The sequence below is a fragment of the Elephas maximus genome, chromosome 11, assembly GCF_024166365.1.
Source record: "Elephas maximus indicus isolate mEleMax1 chromosome 11, mEleMax1 primary haplotype, whole genome shotgun sequence".
NCBI classification, from domain to species: domain Eukaryota; kingdom Metazoa; phylum Chordata; class Mammalia; order Proboscidea; family Elephantidae; genus Elephas; species Elephas maximus.
The window spans coordinates 87,201,816-87,228,406 of NC_064829.1; the positions used below are offsets into that span (position 1 = coordinate 87,201,816).

The 26,591-nt window shown below is 43.1% G+C and overlaps 1 protein-coding gene and 1 non-coding gene across 8 annotated transcripts in view; both read right to left on the bottom strand.

Annotated features, from left to right (window-relative positions):
• The window catches only part of LOC126086076 (putative CENPB DNA-binding domain-containing protein 1), an 82,047-nt gene that overhangs the window by 48,342 nt on the left and 7,114 nt on the right, over positions 1-26,591 (bottom strand). For 3 of the 7 annotated variants that reach the window (XR_007519409.1, XR_007519408.1, XR_007519407.1), the window contains exons 2-4: positions 24,137-24,216; positions 17,923-18,052; positions 14,249-14,398 (exon numbers count right to left, since the gene is read on the bottom strand). Coding sequence is in view for 3 of the 7 variants with exons in the window: in XM_049902133.1 (XP_049758090.1) it covers positions 19,916-20,647; positions 24,137-24,216 (812 nt within the window). In the remaining 4 variants the exon portion in view is untranslated. Of the gene's footprint in view, positions 14,399-17,922; positions 18,053-19,914; positions 20,648-23,888; positions 23,966-24,136; positions 24,217-26,591 lie in introns of those variants that run through there. The other 4 variants (XM_049902134.1, XM_049902133.1, XR_007519406.1 and 1 more) reach the window with 3 other exon arrangements.
• LOC126086403 (U6 spliceosomal RNA) lies at positions 22,651-22,753 on the bottom strand. The gene has a single exon (XR_007519492.1). It is a non-coding gene; the product is annotated as a U6 spliceosomal RNA (small nuclear RNA).

The window sequence follows — 26,591 nt, forward strand, 5'->3', positions numbered from 1 at the left end:
TGAACTGAAAGGAAGAAGCCTTTGCTTAGGAAGGGGCTCCAGGGCTGGGTATGGAAGGTGATGGCTGAGAGGACACAGACTTGAATCATTAGGCCTTTTGGAATCTGTGATCCTAGAGATAGAGCAGAGACCCTTCCCTCTAGAGGAGGGCTCTAGTTTTACCTGGAAATGAATTTTTCAGACTTAACGCAGTTTGAAGAATCACAAATAAACAACCTAAAATGCATAAATATTAAGAGTCATGGTAGATATTGAGAAGAGAATAAGCTTTTCCTCTTTCGTTTTCATTTTGTTCCTTATGTCAGATTCTGATGTTATTAAAAATTGGCAGCTCCTTGGGAACTCTGTTACGGATGTACTGTAGATGTAAATTTTAGAATGTGAGGCGCTAGCACATCTAAATGGAGTGACTTCAGACCTAAATTAAAAACTCCACTCTAAGTTAAACTAAGGTTTTCATTTCTACTCTTCTAAAGAAACCATTCAGCCTTTTGCCAAAGTTTTACTGCTTGAAAAATTTTGAAAGCAGGAACCGGAATTTCTAACCTAAAGATTTGCACAATGCCTGTTAGGAATTTTATGCAGCTGTCCCCACAGAAGGCGCCTTATTCAACAGGTGGGTATAAAAGAGGACTGATAACATTAAATGAAGTTAGAACCTGTAAATATCTCCATAGCCAATATAAGTATATATCAAGCCTTAGTCCCACATCCTAACTCTCAAATTAACCTTCCCTCACTGAGATTTTTCCACTGTATTTCTGCTAGTTTTTTGTAAATTTTGAAACTAGGTGGAAACTAAGTTTGTTAAAATAAAGAGGTAGATTGTAGCTATAGAAGTCTTGACTGTAACACAAAGAATATAAAGATTCGGTCATTAACTTATGTAAATAAACTTGCTATCTTAACTACTTTCAGGGAATTCACCCACTGAATGCCTAGGCCTAATTCACTCCCTCTTAGCCAGATGAGCGATGTTTACATTTCAAAAGACTTCAGATTTAGAGCTGATTTAATCTTCACTCCTTCCTAACTAATGGTCAACTTTATATTTCAAGGACTCCAACTAGGTTTGACTCAGCCTGCAATCCATCACTATACCCCCACATCACGAATGCCTATACATCTCACTTTAGAAATATTGCCTTAGTCAAATTGTATCACGAATAAAAGATTTGTGTTAGGCTACAAACTGATGTTAATAAAGTTTGTGACTTGACAACTCCTCGTAAATTTTTCTTTCCTTCTCCTGCATCTTCTTTGATGTGAAACCATTTGTATTTGCTTAGTCTGTCTGTTAAGTACCCCACTGTTCTATTTGCAAGGCAGAACATGCAATGCAGTTTGTTTGAATTCCACGTTTCTCCATTCCACAGAATGAAATTATTTCTTCAATAAAATTTTTGTTTTAATTTCTATCAGAGTATCAGTCTAGTGTTTACATTAAGACTTTTCTTGGTGACTACCACGAAGGGACCCAAAGGATTTTACCTCTGAAGCATATGAGGCAGCAAGAAAATTGGAACTTCTGACGCCAGCAAAAGCCTCTTAGGTCTGTCCACTTTTCATGAGATCCCAGAAGTTGTGGTAGGTACCTCTCAGGTCCAAGTCCCACTTATGTTGTGTGGAGGGGCCCCAACCTTTGTTGAAGGATTTGTATTCCCCTCTTCTCTTTGTCTTTTAAATGGAACATAAGTTCCTTTGTTTTAGGTACCCTATGGTCATTGTTTAGGGATCTCAGAACATAAAAGGCCACATTTCCAAACTCCGAGGCCCTCCTTTGTTAAGGAAATTAGCCAGTTCTGAGAAACTAAGAGCTCTGAACTTTTGTTTGAAAAACTCCTGAAGCTAACCTTACACTGTCTCTGAAAATATGGGAAATGCCAAATCTAAGAGCAATGTTGAGCTTCCTCTGAAAACTCCTACTCATTATATGAATAAGTATTATGGTTCTTCTTCTTGCTTATTTTTGTCTGCTTGGCATGGTTTGATGAAAGACAGATTAGATGACTGGCTGTTTTACAGAACACTTTAACTTTCTAAGATAAATTTCCTGTGCAGTGAATTAGAACAAAAAGGGTCCTAGATAAAAAATTTCAATGGGACATTTTTTTTTGATTGGCAATTTGAAGCTTCTAAATGACATCAACAAAGAAAAACAATTTCTTTGCAGAATTCTGTACCTAAATTCACTGAACAAAATTAAGAATTGCAGAATTCAGTTTCTGAATTAACTAGGAAAAATAAAGAATTAGAAAGCCAGAGTTCTGCTGTATTTACACCGCTCGCTGCATCTCCCTCTGTCCCCTGGCTGGCAACCTCTTCTCTATATCTTCCTATGCCTCTTTATCCTTCTAAAAACCCTCAGCCTGCATTTCCTTTCTTTTCAAGACTCTACTAAAGATTCAAAGGCACATGATCCTATTCATAAAATTTCTAAACCAGAGAATGCAATGTCAAAGAGCCCAAAGTTTGCTAGACCAAAGTTAGAAAGTTCAAAGCCTATTTTCAAAATGCCCTTCAAAATTCATTGTGCAGAGCCTGGGGTAGGTACTAGAGAAAATCTGCACTGTTATTACTTTCATTCCCTGTACTTGTACAGAATTACATAGCATTGCTAAAAATTTTCCAAATTTACATGTGGATCCTCATAGGTTTGCTAGAGAATTCAAAGTTTTTATTAATACTTACCAGCCCAGATTGGCTGATTTATATCAATTGATCTATATGTGAGTTGCCCCTGGGGAAGCTAAATTATGGTTAGAATGTGCTGAATGGAAAAATCCCCAAGAAGATTTAATTCTGGATAAAGACAAAATGGCTGATGTCTTTCTCAAAGAGGCTAAAGACAAGGCCAGTAAGCTACATGATGCAATCCTTAAGGTCTTTCTCCCAAAAATCAACTGTGTACATTCATATACAGAAAACAAAGATAAAAGCATTTATGATTATTAAACCAGAGTATTGCAGAAGTTTTCAGAACATTCTGAGTTGAACCCTTCAAATGAGGGAAAAAAAGGGGGCCTTTAATGCAGTTATTTATTTCTAGCCTCAAGTCTGAAAATTTCAGCATTAGTAAAGTGACATAATTTAGATTAGACGGCTGCTCCCATGGAGAAATTAACTACTTTAACTCATGAGCTTGCCCAAACTTTGGAGACAAAGCAGACTGCTCAAACTAACAAATTAATTATTGGCCCTTCAATTACAACAGTTACAAGGGCCCACTCAAAAAAAAGGGTTTTAAACCCTCCAATGGACCTAAAACTGTGATCTACAACTATTGTAAAAACAAACAAACAAAATACTGGCCATTTGGAAAAGCTCATGCCTTAGTTAAAAAATAAACAGAAGTTTTCCACCTCAACCACTCCTCGTTTCCCTGATTCAGAATGAAGGGACAAAACAGGGACTTAACCTATGATAGCTCTAATCTCTCAAGGAGAAATAACTATGAATATTAATAAAGGATCTTGTAAATTTTTAACTGATTTGGAGGCTACCTTAACCACAATTAATCCCATGTGCATGAAAAAGCCCCTGTTCTGGAGTAAAAAGACTTCAATTATAGTGGGAGTTACAAATCAGAAACAAAAACTGTTTCATTCTCAACCTGTGCAAATTTCCTTTGGCTCAACAGAAGATTTGCCAAGTCCTGAAACTCTTGTTAATTTAATAGGAAAAGATATTTCATCTAAATAGAATTGCCATTTACAATTTAATGAAAAGGGGGAAATATTAATCTTGCCTAATAACCAAAATTCAAGAATGGACAACATTCAAAATAAGAAGCTATCTGCCACACGCAAGCCCTTACGATGCCTCTTCAAAATTCTGTTCCTACAGATTCTCTCCCCCCTGAAGTTATTTCTCAGGTCCCCAAAACTTTGTGGGCCATGACTTCTACAGATGTCAGCAGCGTTATGTCCTCTAAACCTACTGAAACTCAAGTGGACACATGTAAGCCTTTCCCTAAGATACCACAATACTAACTTAAACAAGAAGCAAAAGAAGGAATAACTCCTACTATTCAAGATTTTGTTTTTAAAAGGTTAATTGTCCCCTGCACCAGTCGTTACAACACCCTTATCCTTCCAATTAAGAAACCTCATGGTAGACTACATCAGCCTGAGACCAAAAGAACTAGATGGTGCCCAGCTACAACCGATGACTGCCCTGACAGGGAACACAACAGAGAACCCCTGATGCAGCAGGAGAGCAGTGGGATGCAGACCTCAAATTCTCATAAAAAGACCAGACTTAATGGTCTGACTGAGACTAGAAGGACCCTGGAGGTCATGGTCCCCGAACCGTCTGTTAGCACATTCTGGAACCATTCCCAAAACCAACTCTTCAGACAGGGATAGCACTGGACCATAAGACAGAAAATGATACTGGTGAGCAGTGACTTTGTTGGCTCAAGTAGACACATGAGACTATGTGGGCAACTCCTGTCTAGGGGTAAGATGAGAAGGCAGGGGGGACAGGAGCTAGCTGAATGGACATGGGGAATATAGGGTAGAGAGGAGGAGTGTGCTGTCTCATTAGGCGGAGAGCAACCAGGAGTACATAGCAAGGTGTATATAAGTTTTTGTATGAGAGATGGTCTTGGTCATCTAGTGCTGCTATAATGGAGATACCCCAATTGGATGGCTTTAACAAAGAGTTTATTTTCTCAGTAGGCTAAAAGTCCAAATTCAGGGTGTCAGTCAGCTCCAGGGGGAGGCTTTCTCTCTCTCTTGGCTTTCTCATCAATGTTCCCCTGGACTAGGAGCTTCTTTGCACGGGGACCCCAGATACAAAGGATGCGCTCTGCTCCCAGCACTGCTTTCTTGGTGGTATGAGGTCCCCCATCTGTCTCTTCACTTTTTTCTTTTATATCTCAAGAGATTGCCTTAAACCACAATCTGATCTTGTAGATTGAGTCCTGCCTCACTAACACAACTGCTGCCCATCCTCCCCCATTAACATCATAAAGGCAGGATTTACAACATATGGGAAAATCACACAATACAGGGAATCATGACCCAGCCAAACTGATACACGCATTTTTGGGGGGACATAATTCAATCCATGACAGAGATTGACTTGATTTGTAAAGTTTTGCTTAAAGCACAATTAAAAAAAAAAGTAGAAGTCAGTGTTTTGTTCAGAACTTATGTGCAATATGACACATTGCTATTCCTAACTATCCTATTGTCCCTAACCCACTCCAAAGTTCCCCCTGAAACAGTATACTTTATTATTGTAGATCTTGGTAGCACATTTTTCAACATTTCCGTCGAACCCAAAAGTCGATACTTGTTTACTTTTACTTAAGAAAATCAACAATTTACTTGGGATGTCACGCTCCAAGATTTTACTGAAGCTTCCAGTTATTTTTCTCAAATTTTGCATGCAAATTTGCAATCTTTGCAATTTTCAAATGAATCTACATTGTTACAGTATGTTGGTGATTTGCCCATCTGTTCCTCCTCTCAGAAGTCTTGCCTGGAGGACAGTATTGCATTGCTAAAATATTTAGCCTTGATGAACATAAAGTTTCAAAATAAATATTACAATTGCTCAGCCTTCTTTCAAATACTTAGGTCATTTAATTTTGCATAAGACATTTCAGTTGATCGTAAGAGAAAAGAGGCTATTGCCATTTTTCCACTGCCTAAAACAAGGAAACAATTAAGGGAATATCTAGATCTTTGTGGTTATTGTCAAATCTGGATTCCTAATTATTCTCTTATATCTTATAGCACAGTCCTTACATAAATATTTGAAAATCTCTGAGGCTGATCCATTCTATCTGACCCCAGAAGATCAAAGGATGATAACTAAATTAAAAAGAAGCTTTGATTAAAATGCCCACTTTACATAGACTTTCAAAGGGAGAGGAAGTTAAGATGATATCAAGAAATAAAAGATTGGTTTAAACTTAGAAAAATAGAGGTAAGTTTTAAGGCAACCATAAAGGAAAATAAAAAATCTAAACATCAAAATAAAAAAGAAGAAAAACATAAAGACTCAGCAAACACAAAATCAACAACAGTGAAAAAGATGAGAAGAAAAATACATAAAGAAAAACAACATAGCACAGAAAATTAACCAGAACAAAGAAACTGCTAACACCACACGAAAAAAAAATCAAAATGACAGCCTAAACCACACCTATCAATAATTACACTGAATGTAAATAGACTAAATGCAGCAATAAAGAGACAGAGAGTGGCAGATTGGATAAAAAGAACACAACCTGTCTATATGCCGCCTACAAGAGACACACCTTAGACTCAAATACACAAACTAAAACTCAAAGGATGGGAAAAAAATACATCAAGCAAACAACAATAAAAAAAGCAGGAGTGGCAATATTAATCTCTGACAAATTAGTCTTTAAAGTGAAATTCACCACAAAGAATAAAGAAGAACACTGTATAATGATTAAAGGGCCAATATACCAGGAGAACATAACCATAATAAATATTTACACACCCAACTACAGGGCTTCAAAACACATAAAATGAACTTTAACAGGACTGAAAAGAGAAATAGACAGCTCCACAATAATAGTAGGAGAATTCAACATACCACTTTTGGCGAAGGAGAGAACATCTAGAAAGAAGCTCCGTAAAGACACGCAAGATTTAAATGCCACAATCAACCAACTTGATCTCATATACATATACATATACAGAACACTTCACACAACAGCAGCCAAGTATACTTTCTTTTTCAATGCACATGGAACATTCTCTAGAATAGACCACATACTAAGCCACAAAGCAAGCCTTAACAGAATCTAAAACATCAAAATATTACAAAGCATCTTACTGACCATAAAGCCATAAAAGTAGAAATCAGTAACAGAAAAAGCAAGAAAAAAAAAAAATCAAATACATGGAAACTAAACAACACCTTGTCAAAAACTACTGGGTTATAAAAGAAATCAAGGGCAGAATAAACAAATTCACAGAATCAAATGAGAATGAAGATATGTTCTACCAGAACCTTTGGGACACAGCAAAAGCAGTGCTCAGAGGTCAATTTATAGTAACACATGCACACATCCAAAAAGAAGGGCCAAAATCAAAACAGTAACCCTATGACTTGAACATTTATACACTGCTGGTGGGAATGTAAAGTGCTACAACCACTTTGGAAATCAATTGTACTTCTTAAAAAGCTAGAAATAGAAGTACCATGTAATCCCACTCCTTGGAACATATCCTAGAAAAATAAGACCTGTCACATGAATAGATATATGCACATCCATGTTCACTGCAGCACTGTTCACAATAGCAAAAAGACAGAAGCAACCTAGGTCCCCAACAACAGATAAACAAATTATGGTACATACACAAAATGGAATACTATGCAATGATAAGGAACAATGAAGAATCAGTGAAACATCTCACAACATGAATGAATCTGGAGGGCATTATGCTGAGTGAAATTAGTCAGTCGCAAAAGGACAAATATTGTACGAGACCACTATTGTAAGAGCTCAAAAAATAGTTTAAACACAGAAGAAAACATTCTTTGATGGTTACGAGGGTGGGTAGGGAGGAAAACACAGTAGGCAAGAATCACCTTCAGTGAGAGGAAGGACAACACACAATACAGGGGAAGTCAGCACAACTGGAATAAACCAGAAGCTAAGAAGTTTCCTGTACACAACCAAACGCTTCAAGGGACAGAGTAGCTGGGGCTGGGGTCTGGGGACCATGATTTCAGGGAACATCTAGGTCAACAGGCATAACAAAGTTTATTAAAATGTTCTGCACCCCACTTTGGTGAGTGGCATTTTGGGGTCTTAAAAACTTGCAAGCGGCCATCTAAGGTACATCAATTGGTCCCAACCCACTTGGAGCAAAGAAGAATGAAGAACACCAAAGATACAAGGAAAATATTAGCCCAAGAGACAAAAAGACCACATAAATCAGACACCCCATCAGTCTGAGACCAGAAGAACTTGATGGTGCCCAGCTAACACCAATGACTGCCTCGACAGGGGACACAACAGACAGTCCCTGACAGAGCAGGAGGAAGGTGTGGAAGAGAACTCAGTCAGACTTAATGATCTGCCTGAGCCTGGAGGAACCCCTGAAGCCCTGGTCCTGGGAGACTCTGTCAACCCAGAACTAAAACCATTCCTGAAGACCACTCTTCAGACAAAGATTAGACTGGACTATAAAATATAAAATAGTACTCATGAACAGTTTGCTTCTCAGTTCAAGCAGATATACGAGACCATATGAGTGGCTCCTGTTCAGAGCGAGGATGAGAAAGCAGGAAAGGACAGGAGCTGGTTGGATGGACACGGGAAACCTGAGGTGGAAATTTGTCATTTTACTAGACAAATTGTTCAAGTATTATGCTATCATATCATAGGGATTGCAAGTAGTGTCACATGACAATATATGTATAAAATTTTGTATGAGATTGAGCTATAAACTTTCACCTAAAGTACAATTTTAGAAAAGTCATTTCTGAAGTAAAAAAATAATAAAATTCTGATACTTTATCATGAAAAAAAGAAACCCACTTTAGGATCCCCTATCATTTGGACTTCATAATTCTGTGCATGAAGTTTTTGGTAATGCATTAAGTGTTCTTACACAAAAACACTGGCGACAAAATAAGCCTGTAAATTACTATAGCCTGAAGCTGAACCTTGTAGCCAGGGCCTACACCCCATGTTGTGGCAGTGGCCACTACAGCAAAATTCGTAGAAAACACAGCAGATATAGTTTTGGCAAAGCTTTTAAATGTATGTGTATCCCATGCTGTATCTGCTTCACTTAATTTTGCTTTAACTCAAGATTTATCTGCCAGTAGACTGACTTCTTATGAAATGCCTCTTCTGGCAGTCACTATTATTAGGTTACATATGGTAGCTACTGTAAACCCAGCTACCCTTCTCCCTACAGTTGATAAGGATGATCGTCCTTCCTGTGATTGTATAGACCTAACTGAGCAGCTTCTGACTCTTCAGAGTGATTTAACAGAAACTCCTTTGACAAACTCCGATATGATTTGCAGATGGCTCTCATCAGACTGGCTACACTGTTACAACTTCTACTGAAGCCCTTGAAAGCCAGTTACTCCCCAAAGCTACTTCAGCTCAGCAAGCTGAACTTATTGCTCTCACCAGAGAATGTAAACTGGCTTTTAAAAAGTCTGTAACTGTTTTTACAGATTCTAAATATACACGTGGAGTTGTTCATGATTTTGGAACATTATGAAAACAAAAAGGTTTTTTTAACCTCCCCTGGTAACACTATTACAAATGGGCTTTAGTAACAGACCTATTGGATGTCTTGCTGCTCCCTTCTGTAATTGTTGTAGTTAAAATACAAGCACACCAGCCAAAGGGAATGCCCCAAACTAAAAAAAAAAAAAAAATTAGAGAAAATAATTTCACTGATGCAACTGCCAAAAAAAAAAAAAAAAAGCTACTTCCCAAATTATTGTTGCCCCGTAATAGCAAAGGACTGTATAGTGGGTGTTTAGAAGAACCTATAAAGAATTATTCTCATAAAATAACTAATGCATTTGCACCCACCAAAGAAAAGCTTTTAAAACATTAGCAGCTGGCTCAATCTAAAGAAATTAGCACAGAAAAAAATCAAGCTGCTATCAAGGCCCTGACACTAAGCTACAGTTAGGATCTAATGCCAAAACTGCTGTTCCTAAACATTTACACGTCCCTGTGATGAGGATTCTATGTGAGAATACTCATCTAGGGAGAAATAAAATGATTGACGTTTTAAAGAAATACTGGTGGAGAAAATTTTCTGAAGCAGCTGAGCATGTAGCCACCCTTTGCACTATCTGCCCCCTTTATAATCCTAGGAAAGATCTTAAGACTTCCTCTGAACAATACCCTTTGCCTTCTGGCCTATGCTTGAATGACGATTAGACTTTATCCAGCTTCCACCTTTGAGTGGTTACAAATATGTATTAATAATGATTTGCAGATTTTCACACTGGATAGAAGCTTTTATCTGTCGACAGACCACTGCTTCTTTTGTGGCAAAGAAGTTCTTTGAAAACGTAATACCTACATAGGGAGCACCCAAAATTCTTTGCATTGATTGGGGAACTCATTTTACTAGACAAGTTATTCAAGAATTATGCTGAAGTTTTCCTCATATACCAGAGATTACATTGTCCTTACCATTCACAATCATCTAGGCTTGTAAAAAGAACTAAAGGTATAATAAAAATTCAACTTACTAAACTTTCTAAATCCTTAAATTTGCTGTGGACTAAAGCTCTCCCTTTTAGTCCTTCTAAATTTAAGAAGCACTCCTTTTGGATCTCATAAACTTACTCCTTATGAAATAATTGCTGGAAAGCCATAATCTTTCCCTACATTGCCTCTACTGATCCTAACTTAGTGCAACCCAAGATATTAAGATATTGTCGATCTCTAATGCAATACCCTAAGAACTATCTTTCACAAGTTAATGAGGCATTTAAGGAGCAGAAATCTGACTCTCCTCCATCAATTAATATCACTCCAGGAGATTATGTTTATTAGAAAAGACACCAACTAAAAGATTCCTTGGAACACCACTGGAAGGGGCCTTATCTTGTCCTTTCAACTAATCCTTGTGCAGCTACACTAGAAGGAATTGACCCTTGGATTCATTTATCACAGTTGAAAAAAGTTAGTATGTCTGGACAGCTGGAGATTTGAAACTCAGGCTAATGCTATGCCTTAGTAACCAGAAGCAAGCCACTTCAAAGCCAAGCAGCTGACTCCAGTCACAGAGTGGAATCACATGTGAGCTGCTGAAATCTATCAACTCTGGTTCTTAACTGTTAGCATTTTAATGGTTTTAATGATTTTTGCTCACTTGTGGAATTATTCCTCAGTAACTCTAGTCATTATTATCTTTAAACCCAGAATTTTAACCTTTTTATTCCTTATACCAGTAATTGAAATAGTTCAATGCATATAACCTTTTTGAAATAGTTTTATTTTACCTACTTGCATCCATCTCTTAGTAAATTACTAGAAAAAAAATGTGACCTACACTCATTAATTTCCTTTTGCTTTACTATATCATTTTAATTAAACTTTTATTATGAAGTTTCTAATAAGTTTTCTCTTTCTATTTGTTATAACTGCCATGATGCCTGGAAAGAAAATGATTTTATCAGATTAGCTCAATCGACTCCCAACAAATTAACAGAATGTTGGGTATGTCACTCTGCCCCATGATCCACACAGGACCACAATGATCCTCTCACTATGTCAGTTTTAGATAATAAGTTCACAACTAATTTTACTATTGATTTTGAAAAACCATTTAAACAAACCATCCATGTCAAACTATAGCTACCCCTAGAATTGTCCACTTATCTATCAGCTCCCTGTTTCTATCTTTCCCGTGGAGAATGTTCTACTCTGTCCACATCATGTGAAATTTTTGTTAACAATGCTCAATGTTATCTCTTAATAATAACTATATCAAATTTGATCCAAATCTATTTGTGCTTACCTCCAGGATCCCCTAAATTTTGAATTGTCCATTTGTGATGACTCATTAACTACAACCTAGCTTGAGAGAGATAAGCAATCCATTCCATTCCCCAATATCTAAACCAGAAAAGGCATCTTATGTACCCCATCTAGATATGTCTTTTTGTGTAGAGGATCAACTTATGCAGCAAAAAATTTCAATAGTTCATCCTATAGTTGGGCTTTGCCATGTTTAGATGGTTGAGGTATGATAGGCCCATGTTCTTTAGGAATATTAGAAGTTCCCATAAGTATCCATTCATACAACGACAATTGCTTATTAAACAATAATTTAAAATTAATATCCATACAGAAAAGAGACCTCATCCTTTCAGGATATCCCATAGCTGATAACTCAGAGTAGAGATAGTCTTTCTAATGCACTACTATACCATGGTATGGAATTGGGCAATTAGAAATGCCCTTTGGCAATCTATCTGCACCATGGCTCAAATTGCTGATAGTGTCACTCATGGAATAGCCGCACATCAAGAGTCTTTAGAATCTTTTGCAAAGGTTGTATCAGATGACTGAATTGCTTTGGATTTTCTTTTAGCTCAGCAAAGAAGAGTTTGTACTGTTACCAATACCTCTTGCTGTTTGTGGATAAATACCACCGAAGAAGTAGAACAAGGTATCTCTAAAATATACCAAAAAGCCTCTCAGTTGCATACCATTCCTCCCATGACATCTCCTTCCTTCGTTGATATTTTTACCTGGTTACTCCCAAAACAATGGACCTGGGATACACTCCTTTCTGCTAACTTGCCTCCTTCTTCTAATTATTGGGATTATTATTATTATTAAAGGACTTATTAAATGTATTATACACTGTGTTTGTAATTACCACAGCCAACCTTCGAGACATACAGCCATGTGACAAATTATTTAGAAAAACTAATTTTTTTTTTAAGGAAAATGATGTTCAATTCTACAAATTCTTTTTAAAATGCCAATTATTCCTCTAATACAGCCCTGTTCACAACACTCACCTTAATCAGAATTTATCCACCCTGAAAATAAAAACCAGAACTATGGCAAGGTGAAGTTAGATGATACCCAACTGGCTGCTAAAAAGTCAAATGGTGTCTGACTGCTAAAAGACAGAATTCACAATCTTGAAAACTGCCAGAAGAATGGCCCAGCTGCAGCAAAAACTCCTGTGTATAGAGTTCAGAGGAAAACAAGATGAAATCCAGTTCCCTGTAGACAGAAGTCACCTGAAAACAGTAGCTTAAAGACTCACACAGAGCAGCCATTCTAGAGACTCCAAGTCTTTGCAGAAGACAGAAAATTTCTCTGTGTGTGATCTTCCACTGCCTACCTTGATCAAAATGGGGAGACATAGATGTAAATTTTAGAAACTGAGGTGCTAGCACATCTAAATTGAGTGACTTCAGATCAAAATTCTAATTTAAACTAAGATTTTCATTTCTACCCTTCTAAAGAAACCATTCAGCCTTTTGTCACAGTTTTACTGCTTGAAAAACTTTGAAGACAAGAACCAGAATTTCTTACCTAGATAAACATTTGCTCAGTGCCTGTTAGAAATGTTTATGCAGCTGGCCCCACAGAAGGTGCCTTGTTCAACAACAACAAAAAAAAAGAGGGTATAAAATAGGACTGATAATGTTAAATGAGGTTAGAACTTGTAAATATCTCTATGGCCAACAGAGGTATATATCAAGCCTTAGTCCTACATCTTAACCCCCAAATTAATCTTCACTCATTAGATTTTCCCGTTGTATTTCTGCTAGTTCTTTGCAAATTTTGAAACTAGGTAGAAATTAAGTTTGTTAAAATAAAAAGGCACTTTGCAGCTATAAAAGTCTTGACTGTCTGCAACACAAAGAGTGCAAAAATTTGGGTGTTAACTTATGTAAATAAACTTGATATCTTAACTACTTTCAAGGAATTCACCCACTGAATGACTAAGCCTAACTCATCCCTCTTAGCCAGATGGGCGATGTTTACTTTTCAAAAGACTTCAGATTTAGAGCTGATTTAATCTTCACTCTTTCCTAAATAATGGTTGACTTTATATTTCAAGGACTCCAACCAGGTTTGACTCAGCCTGCAATCCGTCACTAAATCTCCACATCAAGAATGTTTAATACTTTAGAAATATTGCCTTAGTCAAATTGTACCATGAATAAAAGGTTTGTGTTAGGTTACAAATTGATGTTAAGTTTGTAGTTTGACAACTCCTTATAAATTCCTTCTTCTTTCCCCTGCATCCTCTTTCATGGGAAACCATTTGCATTTGTTTACTCTGCCTGTTAAGTACCCCACTGTTTTACTTGCAAGGCAGAACACACTATGCAGTCTGTTTGAATGCCAAATGTTTCTCCATTCCACAGAACGAAATTATTCAATAAAATTTTTAATTTCTATTGCAGCACCAGCCTAGTGTTTACACTAAGACAGTACGTAGTCAAAGTCAGCATTTGAGTGAGTTATTGACGGTCTCCCTCACACAGCACACTTGTTCCAGTTCTAGAGACATAAATCTCCACCGTTTTTCTATTTAACCTTCAATTATGGTATGCTTACTATGTTTTTTTTTTACTATGTGCCAAGTGAGCACATTACATGCCCCAGATTTTCATCCGAACAACAAATATTTGAGGTAGGTGTTTTTATCCCCATTATCACTGAGAAAACCCGAGGTAGAGAAACATAAAATAACTTGTCCAGTCTAGTAAGTGGCGAAGCTGGGCTTACCTCAGTCCTCTTGCCCCACAGCCTGGGCTCTTCACCACTATCCCACACGGCCTCATTTCCCATCAATCAGAGCTCAGAGCAGTGCCCTGTCTTGCATTCTTCCGGGCCTTCTCTGAGACAGCTGTGGCTTTCTCCATGTACTGTAATATACTGAAAAAAGAGACCAAGGACTGGACTAGGCCAGTCTAGGTGTGGATGAGGGAACATTATGAGCAGAGGAACTGGCTTGAATGAGGCTAGGGTGGATGAGACTAGATGAGGTCACCACACAATTAGAGCATCTGACATATGTTCTACTAATACCTGTCATGTGCAGTCAGTGGGTTGGGCATGAAGGGAACTCAGAGATGTTGTGAGGACATACAAGAATTTCCATGGAGAGGTCCATGGCAAGGAACCTACCAGCAATCAGCACTAACTTGCCAAGTATGTGAGTGAACTAAGAAGTAGGTCTTCCAAGCTCAGTTAAGCCACAGATGACTGTAGTCCCAGCTGACATCTTAATTTCAACCTTATGAGAGACCCTGAGCCAGAACCAGCCAGCCAAGGCAGTGCCAAATTCCTGACCCAGGAAAACCGTGTGAGAAGTTTATTGTTTTAGGCCATTAATTTTGGGGGTAATTTTTTACACAGCAATAGATAAATACACCATGGTCCAAAGGATAAATTCCAAGATTCTTGGTTTGGTAGTCATGACCTTTTGTGACCTGGCCCCTGTACTTTTGTATAGCCTTGTTCCTCAACACATTGTCTGCTTCAGAAAAACTGGAATTTTTGAATGTTCAACGGACAGCAAGCTGCATCTAGCCTTCTGGGCCTCCATTCATGCCAATTCCTTTGCTCATGTCTTCTCCTGTACCCATTCTCAACCCAAACTGCCTCATTCTCACCCTTTTTCAGAAAGCCTTCCCTGGTGGGTGCCTCTCTCAGTGCCCCTAAAATACCTGCACTTTCTCACACAGTGGTATTCCATGAGCTCCTCCAGAGAGGAATACTTGCTGGTTCACGACTAAGTCCCAGGAGCCCAGCACAAGCAGCTGAAGCAGGGCTGGGCAAGGTACCCACTCACTCACCTCCAGGTCCAACAACAAAGATGGACATCTTCATTCGGGTGACCTCATGGGGGTTCCCTCTGTCCTCAGCCCCCCACCCCCTGGGGCCCACGCCACCTTCCTATAGGTTCAGAAGTTCCACAGAGAGGTCTCTATGCAGACTGGGTGCCCGGGAGGAAAGAAGTCCCAGGAGTTCACGTAAGACCCTATAGAAAGGGACAAACCCAGGGATCCGTAAAGCCCGAGATATGTTCACCCTTCCCATAGGTCATCTTCCCTGCTCATTAGGCCTCTTGCCATGTGAGTCTCTTCCTAGAAGAGCCATGTGTCATCTCCACCTGGATGCCACATCCTAAGGACAAGCTCCTCACAGCCTGTAGGAAGACGGGCTCTTCCTCCCTGTCCCAATAATGTCTTCATCACTTGCCCATTCCCACCCACCACATCTCCCCTCCCGGACACTAATCACTCACCTCTCCTCTTTCTTTTAATTCATGGGTGTGTCCCTTACCAATTCTGATAAAACAAATCCTAGATAGAACCTTACAAATCATCACACACTCAAATAAAACTGGTTCTTTATTGAACATGTTTACACTGAAGTCAGCCAACTCTTGACCATGGAGACAGCCTGTGAAGAGGTCAGTACAGTAAGGCAGGGAGAGGCAGATGGAAGTTCAGGTTTCCAGGTCTCCATACCACTTCATATTGGAAGTTTTTAATTCCTGGGGGAAGAGACTGGACAGAACCCCATCAGTATCTCATTTATTACAGCAGAAAAGCCCAAATGACATCTGGAGGAACGGAAGGCTGGGGAGGACCTGCAGGGACTTACTGGTCCCACATTTGGCTTCGCACATGCACTGCCTGTGTCCCTGCCTGCCAGGAGACGGGACACTTGCAAGTTCACTCAGGGACCATTCCTCAGGTGAGACTTCCTCGATAAAAAATGAAGGCTCTGAGCACACCATGAATTGATACCCGGTGAAAAACTGGCTAGTTGTTCCCGGCCTTATCAATAAAACTGCCCATCTCTGATGGAAAGCATCACACACAAGATGTTTCTGACCTCAGCCTTTCCCCTGTTTAAATCCAAGATAGGAATTCTGACAGTGTCATCAATGCCAGCACCTGGGAATGCTTTGAGTCCTACTTCATCTTTTTACATGGAGGCAGTGAAGCTTCTCTGAAGAAGCAAGGCTCTCCTCAAATCATCATCTTCGCGCCCTGAGTTTCTCTGTCCACAGGACAGGTGCACATTTGTGGTGCATGATTCACATGCATGGGCTTCCTGATAGCTTGTGTGGCACATACTACATAGCTCCACTCTGGTTCCTGGTACCTCCAAGTCAGGAATGCCACTGCTCTTGTTCTCAGACTCATGTCAACAAGGTCCACAGGCATTGGCTCCTGGTCTGCACAAACACCATGGACTTCACCACAATGCCTTTCTTCACAGGGTTTAACTTCTCCTCCCAGGGGCTGTAGAGCTTCAGGTACAAGAGTATGGCTTCCTGCGTCACATTCTTGTACTTCTCCAGCTCTGCCAGCATCCTGTGTTTCCCTCCATGCCCAATACTAATGTGAGCTTCATGCAGTACATCATACATGTTCTCATTTTGCATGTAGTAGCGAAAGTTGGTGTCGCCTTCTGATAAGGCGATGATCAACATTTCTTCATTCCCGATGCCAACAGCTTCAAATCGCTTCAGCCGACAGAGCTAAAGGGGAGACTTCCTTTTTTCTAGCTTGGCCTTCGTCACTTGCTTGACTATCTCACTGCTTCTAAAATACATGGAATTGTCTTCTTTTTAGAGAGGAAAAGGTTAAAACAGTGATAAAACTGCCCCTTGGTATTCCACCTGAAGTCTTCCCGGATGTGGTTCAGAGCTGGGACAACAGGAAACTGTAATGGTGGGAAACTGTAACGCATGCACAAGGAAGATTTCAGTTTACTGAAAAGACCTAGCCAGGCCTCCCTGCCAGGGCAGCCAGGCGCACACTGACCCACTACCTTGGACTCATGGGTGGAGATGTAACACTGACCTACCATAATTAGGCATCATCGTCAAGGTGATCTTCCCCTTCATCTGATTAACATGCCCAGAGGTAGTATTTGAAGTTGATCTCTCATCTGACCCTGATTCTACAGTGAATAGTGCAGACAACTAACATAAGGCATAGACCAGCAATCCTAAGATCCAGAGATACATTCATGATGGACCTTCCTAGGAGAGCCCTGAACTGTGAATCCCCAAGACAGCCCAAGAGTTGAGGCACAGAAGGCAGAAGGACCACCTGCTCAGGCATAAGAGGCCAGGCCAGCAAGGTGTGCTTTCTCACATGTGTGATCAAGGTTGGATCTGGGTGGACCTCAACCAGGTGTGCTCACGTGTGTATGGAGAGCAGATGAGAGGCATGCTCCCAAGCCAAACCTTCAGGCCAGGGTTATACCCTGGGCAATCCCCTGCCCTAATCCCCAAGTGGTTGGTTTGTTAACCCCTCCCTGCTCCTGAAGAAGGGGTACAGGCTCAGGTAAAGGCCGGAAACAGAGGCCATTCACCTGAGGACCTGCATGTCCTGCAATGAGGCCAGGGCATCCCCCATAACCTGTGTTCTTACCCAAATGGGCCGCTTCCCCATGGATTTCCCATGTGCCGTCCCTGAAGGCCTCCTCCTGAGGGGCATCTGGAAGCCACCAGTCTTCCCACGTTAGATCCTGGCCTCATCTTCAAATGCCTGGGATGAGCCACTGGCCAGGGGAAGAAGAGATTCAAAGGGGTGTGGTGGGAGTCAAAAGGAGACCGTGGGCAGAGGGAGTGCAGGGAGGAGAAAGCAGGGAAAGGGGAAGAGACAAGAGGAGAGAGGAAGAATTAGCAAGCACTCAGGGTCTGGCCTGGAATGCCTGCAGCTGAGCCATGACGGCGCTGAGAGGCTTAGTGGGCAGAGCCAGGAGTGTGGCACTGCACATGCTCAACCACCCCTGGCCGAAGTCCTTTCTCCCTCTTCCCAGCCAGCCAGTGCACAGCATCATTTTGGGTGCAGGGAGGGAGGTGAGAAGCATCCAGGGTGCTGGAGGAACTGGGCTGGGAGGTGTGTCCAGGCAGCTGTATCTCCCTCGTCTACTCTCTGAGGCTCTTTAGGGGCTCTGATGGGTTCAACCCTCACGGTCTGAAGGCCTGAACCCAGCAGACCACTGGGGAGATCAGAAAACATGTGCGACCCCTCCACTGATGGGATCTGCATCCAGTGTACACTGAAGGTGTAAAATATAGGTGTCAGGAATGACAGAAGGGGATGTGGCATCATGAACCTGGATTTCTCAAGGACTTTCGCTACAAAACTGCTCCCGGGGCCCCAGCATATAATAAAATCACACGTGAGAGTTCATTCAGGCTTTCTAGAACCATGTATTGAGAGAAGTTCACTTGAGATAATAAATTAGTGATGATAAAAAAACATCTGGAGAATTAAATACCACAATATAGGAACATTCAGAACCACTCTAACTTCCACATGAAGGCAGCAGGGTCCCCGCCAGGTCCTGTGGCCTCAAACTCCCAGCCCGCCACCCACACCACTACTTGGGGCCTCTCCTCTTCTCCTTAAAGAGCTGCCGGTAGCAGCTGATCATGTTGTTGACACCCCGATTCACTTTGAGGCTGCTCTCTAGGTTGGGGTAGTTGTCACTGAGGATCTGCAGGCCAGCGTCAAAGTGAGCTAGGGCCTTGGCCAGGTGCCTGGCCGTGAGCTGGCGGGGGGTAGGCGGGCTATCCTCACTCTCCTCCCCGGCTGCGCGCTCCTGCTCCAGCCCCATCAGCTCCTCATTGGACAGGTCCACGCTGCAGCACTGCAGCAGCTCCACGATGTCGGCCTCAGCCACCTCCAAGAAGCCCGCACTCTTCGCCAGCGCCACAATGTCCCGCCGGATCTGCAGAAGGGTATCAGCATGCACGGTGTCTTTGTCACCCTGGACGCACTCGGGCCATAGTTTCCTCTACCCTCCATTCAGCATCGCCGGGAGGAGTTCCTCCCAGGACTCGGAGACATTGTAGACTGCGTCCAGGATGGTGTAATCCTGCCAGAAGTCCTGGATAGTAGATTGCTTGTCCAGCCCACTTGCCCTGGCTGCCAGTAGGCGGAAGACCCTCCGCAAGTAGCAAGCCTTGAAGGTGGCGATGATGTCCTGGTTCATGGGCTGAATGAGGGCCGTGGTGTTCTTGGGCAAGTACTCCACGCGCACGTGGTCTGAGAGGTCGTCCAGGTTCCCGGGGTGGCCAGGGGCACTGTCCAGGACAAGCAGCGCTTTGTACGGGAGGCCGTTCTGGGCACAGTATCTCTCCACAGCCGGGCAGAAGAAGTGTACAAACCACTCCTGGAAGAGGCCCATGGTCACCCAGGCCTTCTTGTGCGAGCGCCACACCACAGGCAGATTGGGCTTGGAGAAGCCCTTGAGGGCACGCGGGTTCTCCAAGGGGTACACCAGCAAGGGCTTCAGCTTAAAGTCACCGGCCACGTTACTGCCGAGAAGCAGGGTCAGGAGATCCCGGACGGCCTTGAATCCGGGAGCCGACTTCTCCTCTAGGGAAATGAACGTCCTATCCGGCAGCCGCTTCTAGAAAAGCCCGGTTTCGTCCACATTGAACACCTGCTGGGGCGTGTAGCCACCATCCTGAATCACTCTCTGCAGCAGAGCAGGGTACTTGCTGGCAGCCTCTGCATTGGTGCTCGCGGCCTCACCGCTCGCTCCAATGCCTTGCAGGCTGTGGCGTGCCTTGAAGCGGGCAAACCACCCGCGACTGGCCCCAAACGTTTCGGACTCTGCGCCCTCACCCTGCTCCCGCTTGAGGTCCTCGAACAAGCTACGCGCCTTCTCTTGGATGAGCATGACATTGATGGGCACATTACGCTGGTTCTGATCCTCGATCCACACGCTCAGCAACCGCTCCATGTTCTCCATCACCAGGCTGCGGCTTCGCGTCAGCTTGGTGGCTGCCTGTGGCGTGGCCGCCTGGGAACTCGCCCGGATCTTGTCCTTGTTGTCTCGGATTATGGCCACGGTGGAGGTGGACAGCCCCAGGGCCTTGGCAACCCAACTCAGCTTCTCTCCGGCTTCAAAGCGCCGCAGCACCTCCAGCTTCACCTGCAGGTTGATGGCCTTGCAGTCCTGCTTGCCGCCCCGGCACTCACCAGTGCTCGGTGGCCTCTTGAGTGGCATCCTCAAGCCCCAGGCAGGGGGCAGAGAGGCACTGTCTACCTCACTCTCCCCTGGCATCTTCAGAGAATATCTGTGTCCTTGCCCTGTGCCCAGGGCTTTCAGTGCTGCTGCAGCCCGGGCCCTGACCCGCTGTAAAATGGGGAGACAGCGTTTATTGGTGGGAAATGCTGACAAGTTTGGGTGAAACCTGTTAAGAATTATGTAGGAGTCTCTCTCTTTAGGGAACAGATTCAGATCCAGTATTTGGTGACAGTACACTTGCCACTGGGCGAATTCTGGCCCAGGGAACTAAGTTAACTTCACACCCAGGAATGAGCAAGCTCTCCACCCACCAGGACTCTTCAACAACGCCCCCCACAGTGACATACCACAGGCTCCCACCATCCTAAGTCACCGACTTGCAGGACTCCTTAGTGCCTTGGGATGACACGAAGCACAATAAGCTGATCCAGAACAATTGCAAAAATTGAGAATCAAAAAAAGTAGAAAGAAAAAAGAGAAGTCTCTCCACATCCCAGCCCCTCAGCACAGGAACTTATTGCAACTGTGCATAAAACTGAGTCCAAATGCTCAGGGAAGCCAGGAGGAGGGACAAGAAGCTGTCCAGTTACAGGAAATACATTTTTCTGGCCTGGAGCTCAGAGAGACCTTCAGTAACACAACCGGGGATGTCAGGACTACTGGGGCTGTTTTTTACTGGTGGTTTATGTTTAAAGGTAATACATGCACATGGTAAAATAAACCACCCCAATAGGCTAGGGAGACCCAGGCAAGGGTTGCCTCCCACAGTAGGGCCCAGAGGTAGCCACTGAGACCAGCTTCCCATGCATCCTCTCCCAGCGGGGGAAGGCCAGGCTCCTTGCTTCTTCCATGAACAGCATCCCTCTGGATTCAGCTTTGTGCTTTTTATTTGCCATCAGAGTTTTATGGTAATGCACCCCTGGCTCGTCTCTAAACATTGCTAGCCTTCCAACACCCAGTAAGCCGGCTGGGCAGTGCCACCATGGGAATTCCCAGGCCTTGAGGCTTTTCAGGAAACCCAGGGATGGAGTTGAGGGTAGGGCACTGACTCTGACAGGCAGAGTGTGGCCCAGCCTCCCCACTTACCTGCAGGAGCCCGTGGACATGCTCCTTGGCCATTGCGCCCTCCCTCTGTGTGTTCGGTCAATGTCTGTGAGCAATGGCCTCCCTGCCCCTGGGAAGCCCTTGGGTTACCCACCAGGACCAGAAACACTGGGACTGCCTTCTAGGGACAAACTTCGGTGCCCACCTCACTGCTCTGAAGGGTGAGGAATGGACAGCAGCAGCCCAAAACTCCAGCTGGGCAGGACAACAGATCATGAGGGAGTTGCACTGACTCCTAAGAAGCTGCTAAAAGAATGGGTTAGTTGCATGTGCCCCTGGAAGCGGCCCCGAAATAAGGGAAAAGAGCAGGCTGCGGAGCGTTAGCAGGGTTTCTTTGGGGACATCTATGTGCATATGTACAAATACATGTACGTGCATGTGCCATGTATATGTACGTAAGGGAAGGGAGGAAGAACACACAGCAAACCATCAAAAGTAGTCGCCTCTGAAGAGGGGGGCCACCCAGGGCACATTAACTTTGCTTGCTTTTGTGAAGTGTCATGGCTTGAATTGTGTCCCAAAAAAATATGTGTCGCAAATCCTAACCTGTATACCCGTTGTTATAATCCCATTTGGGAATGGGTTTCTTTCTTATGTTAATGAGATAGCATTAGTGTAGGGCATGTTTTAAATCAGTCTCTTTTGAACTACAAAAGAGATTAAACAAACAAGCATGGAAGCAGAGACGGGGGACGGCAGATGCCCTAACACATGAAGATCACCAAGAAGCCAAGGAATAAAAGCTGAAAAGACAGGGACCTTCCCCAAGAGCTGACAGAGAGAGAAAGCCTTCCCCTAGAGCCACCCCTGAATTCGGACTTCTAGCCTCCTAACTGTGAGAAAATAAACTTGCTTGTTAAAGGCACCCACCTGTTATAGCAGCACTAGATAATTAAGATGTAAGGTTGGATCATTTTATAATATGCATATATTTGTAAAATTTGTATTTGTTTTGTTGTTGCTGAGGATATACACAGCAAAACATACACCAAATCAACAGTTTCTACCAAACTATGGAATGCTTCATGCGTTTGCATGTCATCTTTGCAAAGGGGCCCTGCTAATCTTCTATAATTCCATATTTACTATATGTGCCACCAAAGCAAGCACTGTATTACACACCTTAATTTTAAAAAAGGGAAGGTGAACAGGTTAACGATCAGTGCATTCCTTTCTTTCTCTGTGCAACAGACGTTATGGCTAAATTAATAAAAGAAAACCCATTTTTGGAAAATCAGGCAGAACCCCAGGTGGAGAGAGACAAGAATGAGAATGAGCTGCATGGGCAGCAGGGAGGCCACCTGGAGTGCCTGGTTCCCATGCCAGGAGGCACCAGGGCCAGTCCAGGCTAGGAGCTGCATGGAGACCAAGAGAAGTAAAGCAAAGACCAAAGCCTGTCCTCGAGGCACAGCCAAGAAGCCCTAGAAAAAGGTGAGGAGCCCCAGCCACTGGCTGCAGGTTACTTCTGTCATTCCCGCCTATGGATGTGCCCCCTGGGCCCACTCAATTCTGTTTTAAAATGTGAACTGAGTGTCAACATTAAATCCTGGATTTCCAGCTTTTCTAGCCGCAACATCTGTCACCAGTCAGAATAAGCTAAGACCTGGTGGCCTCACCTGTGCCCTCTGCCTATTCTGGCCCTGGTCGGGCCCCAGTGTGTGTGGGTTTGTGTCCTGAGGTCCCAAGACCCAGGCCCACTCCTCTGTAAAGACAGCATGAGCCTGGGAGGCCCCGCCTGGAGCTTGTGTCCTCAGATACAGCCCCTGTGGAACTGGGACCCAGGGGAGGCTGCATGGGAGGCTCCTCTGCCAAACCTGCAGGCAAAGGGGGTCTGAACATGCTGCTGCACAGTTTAGTGTAAGGAGGGGCTGCACACTGCCTTGCAAGAGAACACTGCCCCTCTGCCCCTGCAGGCTGCCATGCACCTGTGTCCCCTGACCACACCAACTGCTGCCCCACACGCAGCCCTGTCCCCTGCTCGTGGAGCCCAAGCAGCAAACACACAGCCCGTCCCCAATGCCCACGCAGAGACCAGGATAGGGCTCAGGATCCTTCAAGACTTGCTGTGTTTAGAAGAGTGCTCCATGGGGAATACAGGGTGCAGAGGAGTGTGCTGTCTCATTAGAGGGAGAGCAACTAGGAGTACATAGCAAGGTGTATATAAACTTTTGTATGAGAAAATGACTTGATTTGTAAACTTTCACTTAAAGCACAATAAAAAAATAAGAGCGCTCCAAGCCGGTACCTTGTCCCCTGCCTGCCGGAGCTCTCCCCACCTCAGGACACCTCCATCTGCCCACCTGTCATGACTTTCTGGACACACTGCCAGGCAAAGAATGGGGGGTGTCAGTCATCCTTCACGAGGGGTCTCTGCCCCAGGAGACTCTCCGCTCTGTGGGCACAGGGCAGGGAGGGGGTCAGACAGACAGGGCTGTGGCTTGGGGGAGGGCAGCAGGATGTGGTACCTTCAACTTCAGAGGACTCACAGCTCACCTGGGCTCCGTCTAAGAAGGGCTTGGCTGGCTCCATTGGGTCTCCAGACTGCCCATCCTCGTGAGGGGCCTGGGCCAGCACTAGGGGGAAAGGAGAGCATTAGCGTCCAGAGCCCTGCTCCGAGCACTTTAGAGTCAGTGTCCAGGACAATCAATCATACAGGCAGCAAAGGGTGTGCCACGCCCCTGAGTGCCCGCTGAGCCAGCCTGGGCTGGACATTGGCTGAGGACTCCAACCAGACAGGACGTGGCCCTGACCTCCAGATCACACAGGACACCCCATCCGAGTTAACACAAACGCACACACCAAGAGGACACCCAAGGCCCCTGAAACCCAGGCCAGGAAGTCACTGGACACCAAGGAGAGGGTCACAAGATTAGAAGCTACCTTCTACTGTGGCAGGCTGTGTAGAAAAGGATTAACTCAGCAGGTTTCTGTTGTCCACACCCTGCCCATACCAAAGAAAAGCTCCACCCCTTCCTGGCTCCCAAGAGATAACATATGTTGTTGTATGCCATCTAGTAGATTCAGATTCATAGTGACCTTAAAAGGTCAGTCCTACTCCAGTGACTGGTCCCTCCTGATACCATGTCCAAAGTACCTGAGACAAAGTCTCACCATCCTCACTTCTAAGGAACATTCTGGCTGTACTTCTTCCAAGACAGATTTGTTTGTTCTTCTGAAATTCATGGTATATTCTTCACCAACACCATAATTCAAAGGCATCAATTCTTCTTCGGTCTCCCTTATTCCCCGTCAAGGCAGCTGAAAATATCGCGGCTTGGGTAAGATGCACCTTAGTCCTCAAAGTGACATCTTTGCTTTTTAACGCTTGAAAGAGGTCTTCTGCAGCAGATTTGTCCGAGGCGATACATTCTCTGATTTCTTGACCACTGCTTCCGTGGGCATTGATTGTGGATCCAAGGAAAACGAAATCCTGGACAAATTCAATCTTTTCATCATGATGCTACTTACTGCTCCAGTTGTGAGGATTTTTGTTTTTTTTATGTTGAGGTGCAATCCATACTGAAAAGATTTTAGTCAGTAGCTGCTTCATGTACACTTCGATTTCAGCAAGCAAGGTTGTATTGTCTGCCTATTACAGGTTGTTAATGAGCCTTCCTCCAATCCTGATATCATGTTTTTCATATAGCCCAGCTTCTCCAATTTGCTCAGCATACAGACTGAATAAGTATGGTGAAAGGATACAATACTGATGCACACTTTTTCTGATTTTAAACCACAGAGTATTACTCTGTTCTGTTCGAACAACTGCCTCTTGGTCTATGCACAGGTTCTGCATGAGCACAATTAAGGGTTCTGGAATTTCCATCCTTCCCAATGTTACCCTTAATTTGTCATGATCCACACAGTTGAATGCCTTTGTACAATCAATAAAACACATGTAAACATCCTTCTGGTATTCTCTGCTTTCAGCTAAGACCCATCTGACATCAGCGATGATATCCCTGGTTTCATGCCCTCATCTGAATCCGGCTTGAATTTCTGGAAGTTACCTGTCAATGTACTGCTGAAACCGTTATTGGATTATCTTCTACAAAATTTTACTTGTGTGTGATGTTAATGATATTGTTCAATAATTTCCACATTATGTTGGATCTCCTTTCTTTGGAATGGGCATAAATATGGATCTCTTCCAGTCAGTGGGCCAGGTAACTGTCTTCCAAACTTTTTGGCATAGATAGGAGAGCACCCCCAGCATTGCATCTGTTTATTGAAACAGATCCCTGGATCCGTTTTTCGCCAATGTCTTCAGTGCAACTTGGACTTCTTTCTTCAATACCATCAGTTCTTGATCAGGTGCTACCTCCTGAAATGGCTGAACATCGATCAATTCTTTTTGGTACAGTGATTCCATGTTTTCTTTACTTCTTTTGATGCTTCCTGTGCCATTCAATTTTTTGCCCATAGAATCTTTTAATATTGCAACTTGAAGCTTGAAATTTTTTCCCAGTTCTTTCAGCTTGAGAAATGTTGGGCACATTCTTCCTTTTTGGTTTTCTAACTCCAGATCTTTGTATATTTCGTTATAATACTTTGTCTTCTTGAGTCGCTCTTTGAAATCTTCTGTTTAGCTCTTTTACTTCATCATTTCTTCCATTCACTTCAGCTACTCTTATGTTCACGAGTAAGGTTCAGAGTCTCTTCTGACACCCATTTTGGTCTTTTCTTTCTTTCCTGTCTTTTTAATGACCTTTTGTTTTCTTCATTTATGATGTCCTTAATGTCATGCCATATCTCATCTGGCCTTCAGTCATTAGTGTTCAATGTGCCAAATCAATTATTGAGATGGTCTCTAAATTCAGGTGGAATATATTCAAAGTTGTACTTTGGCTCTCATGGACTTGCTCTAATTTTCTTCAGCTTCAACTTGAACTTGCATATGAGCAACTGATGGTCAGTTCTGCAGTTGTTCCCTGGCCTTAATCTGACT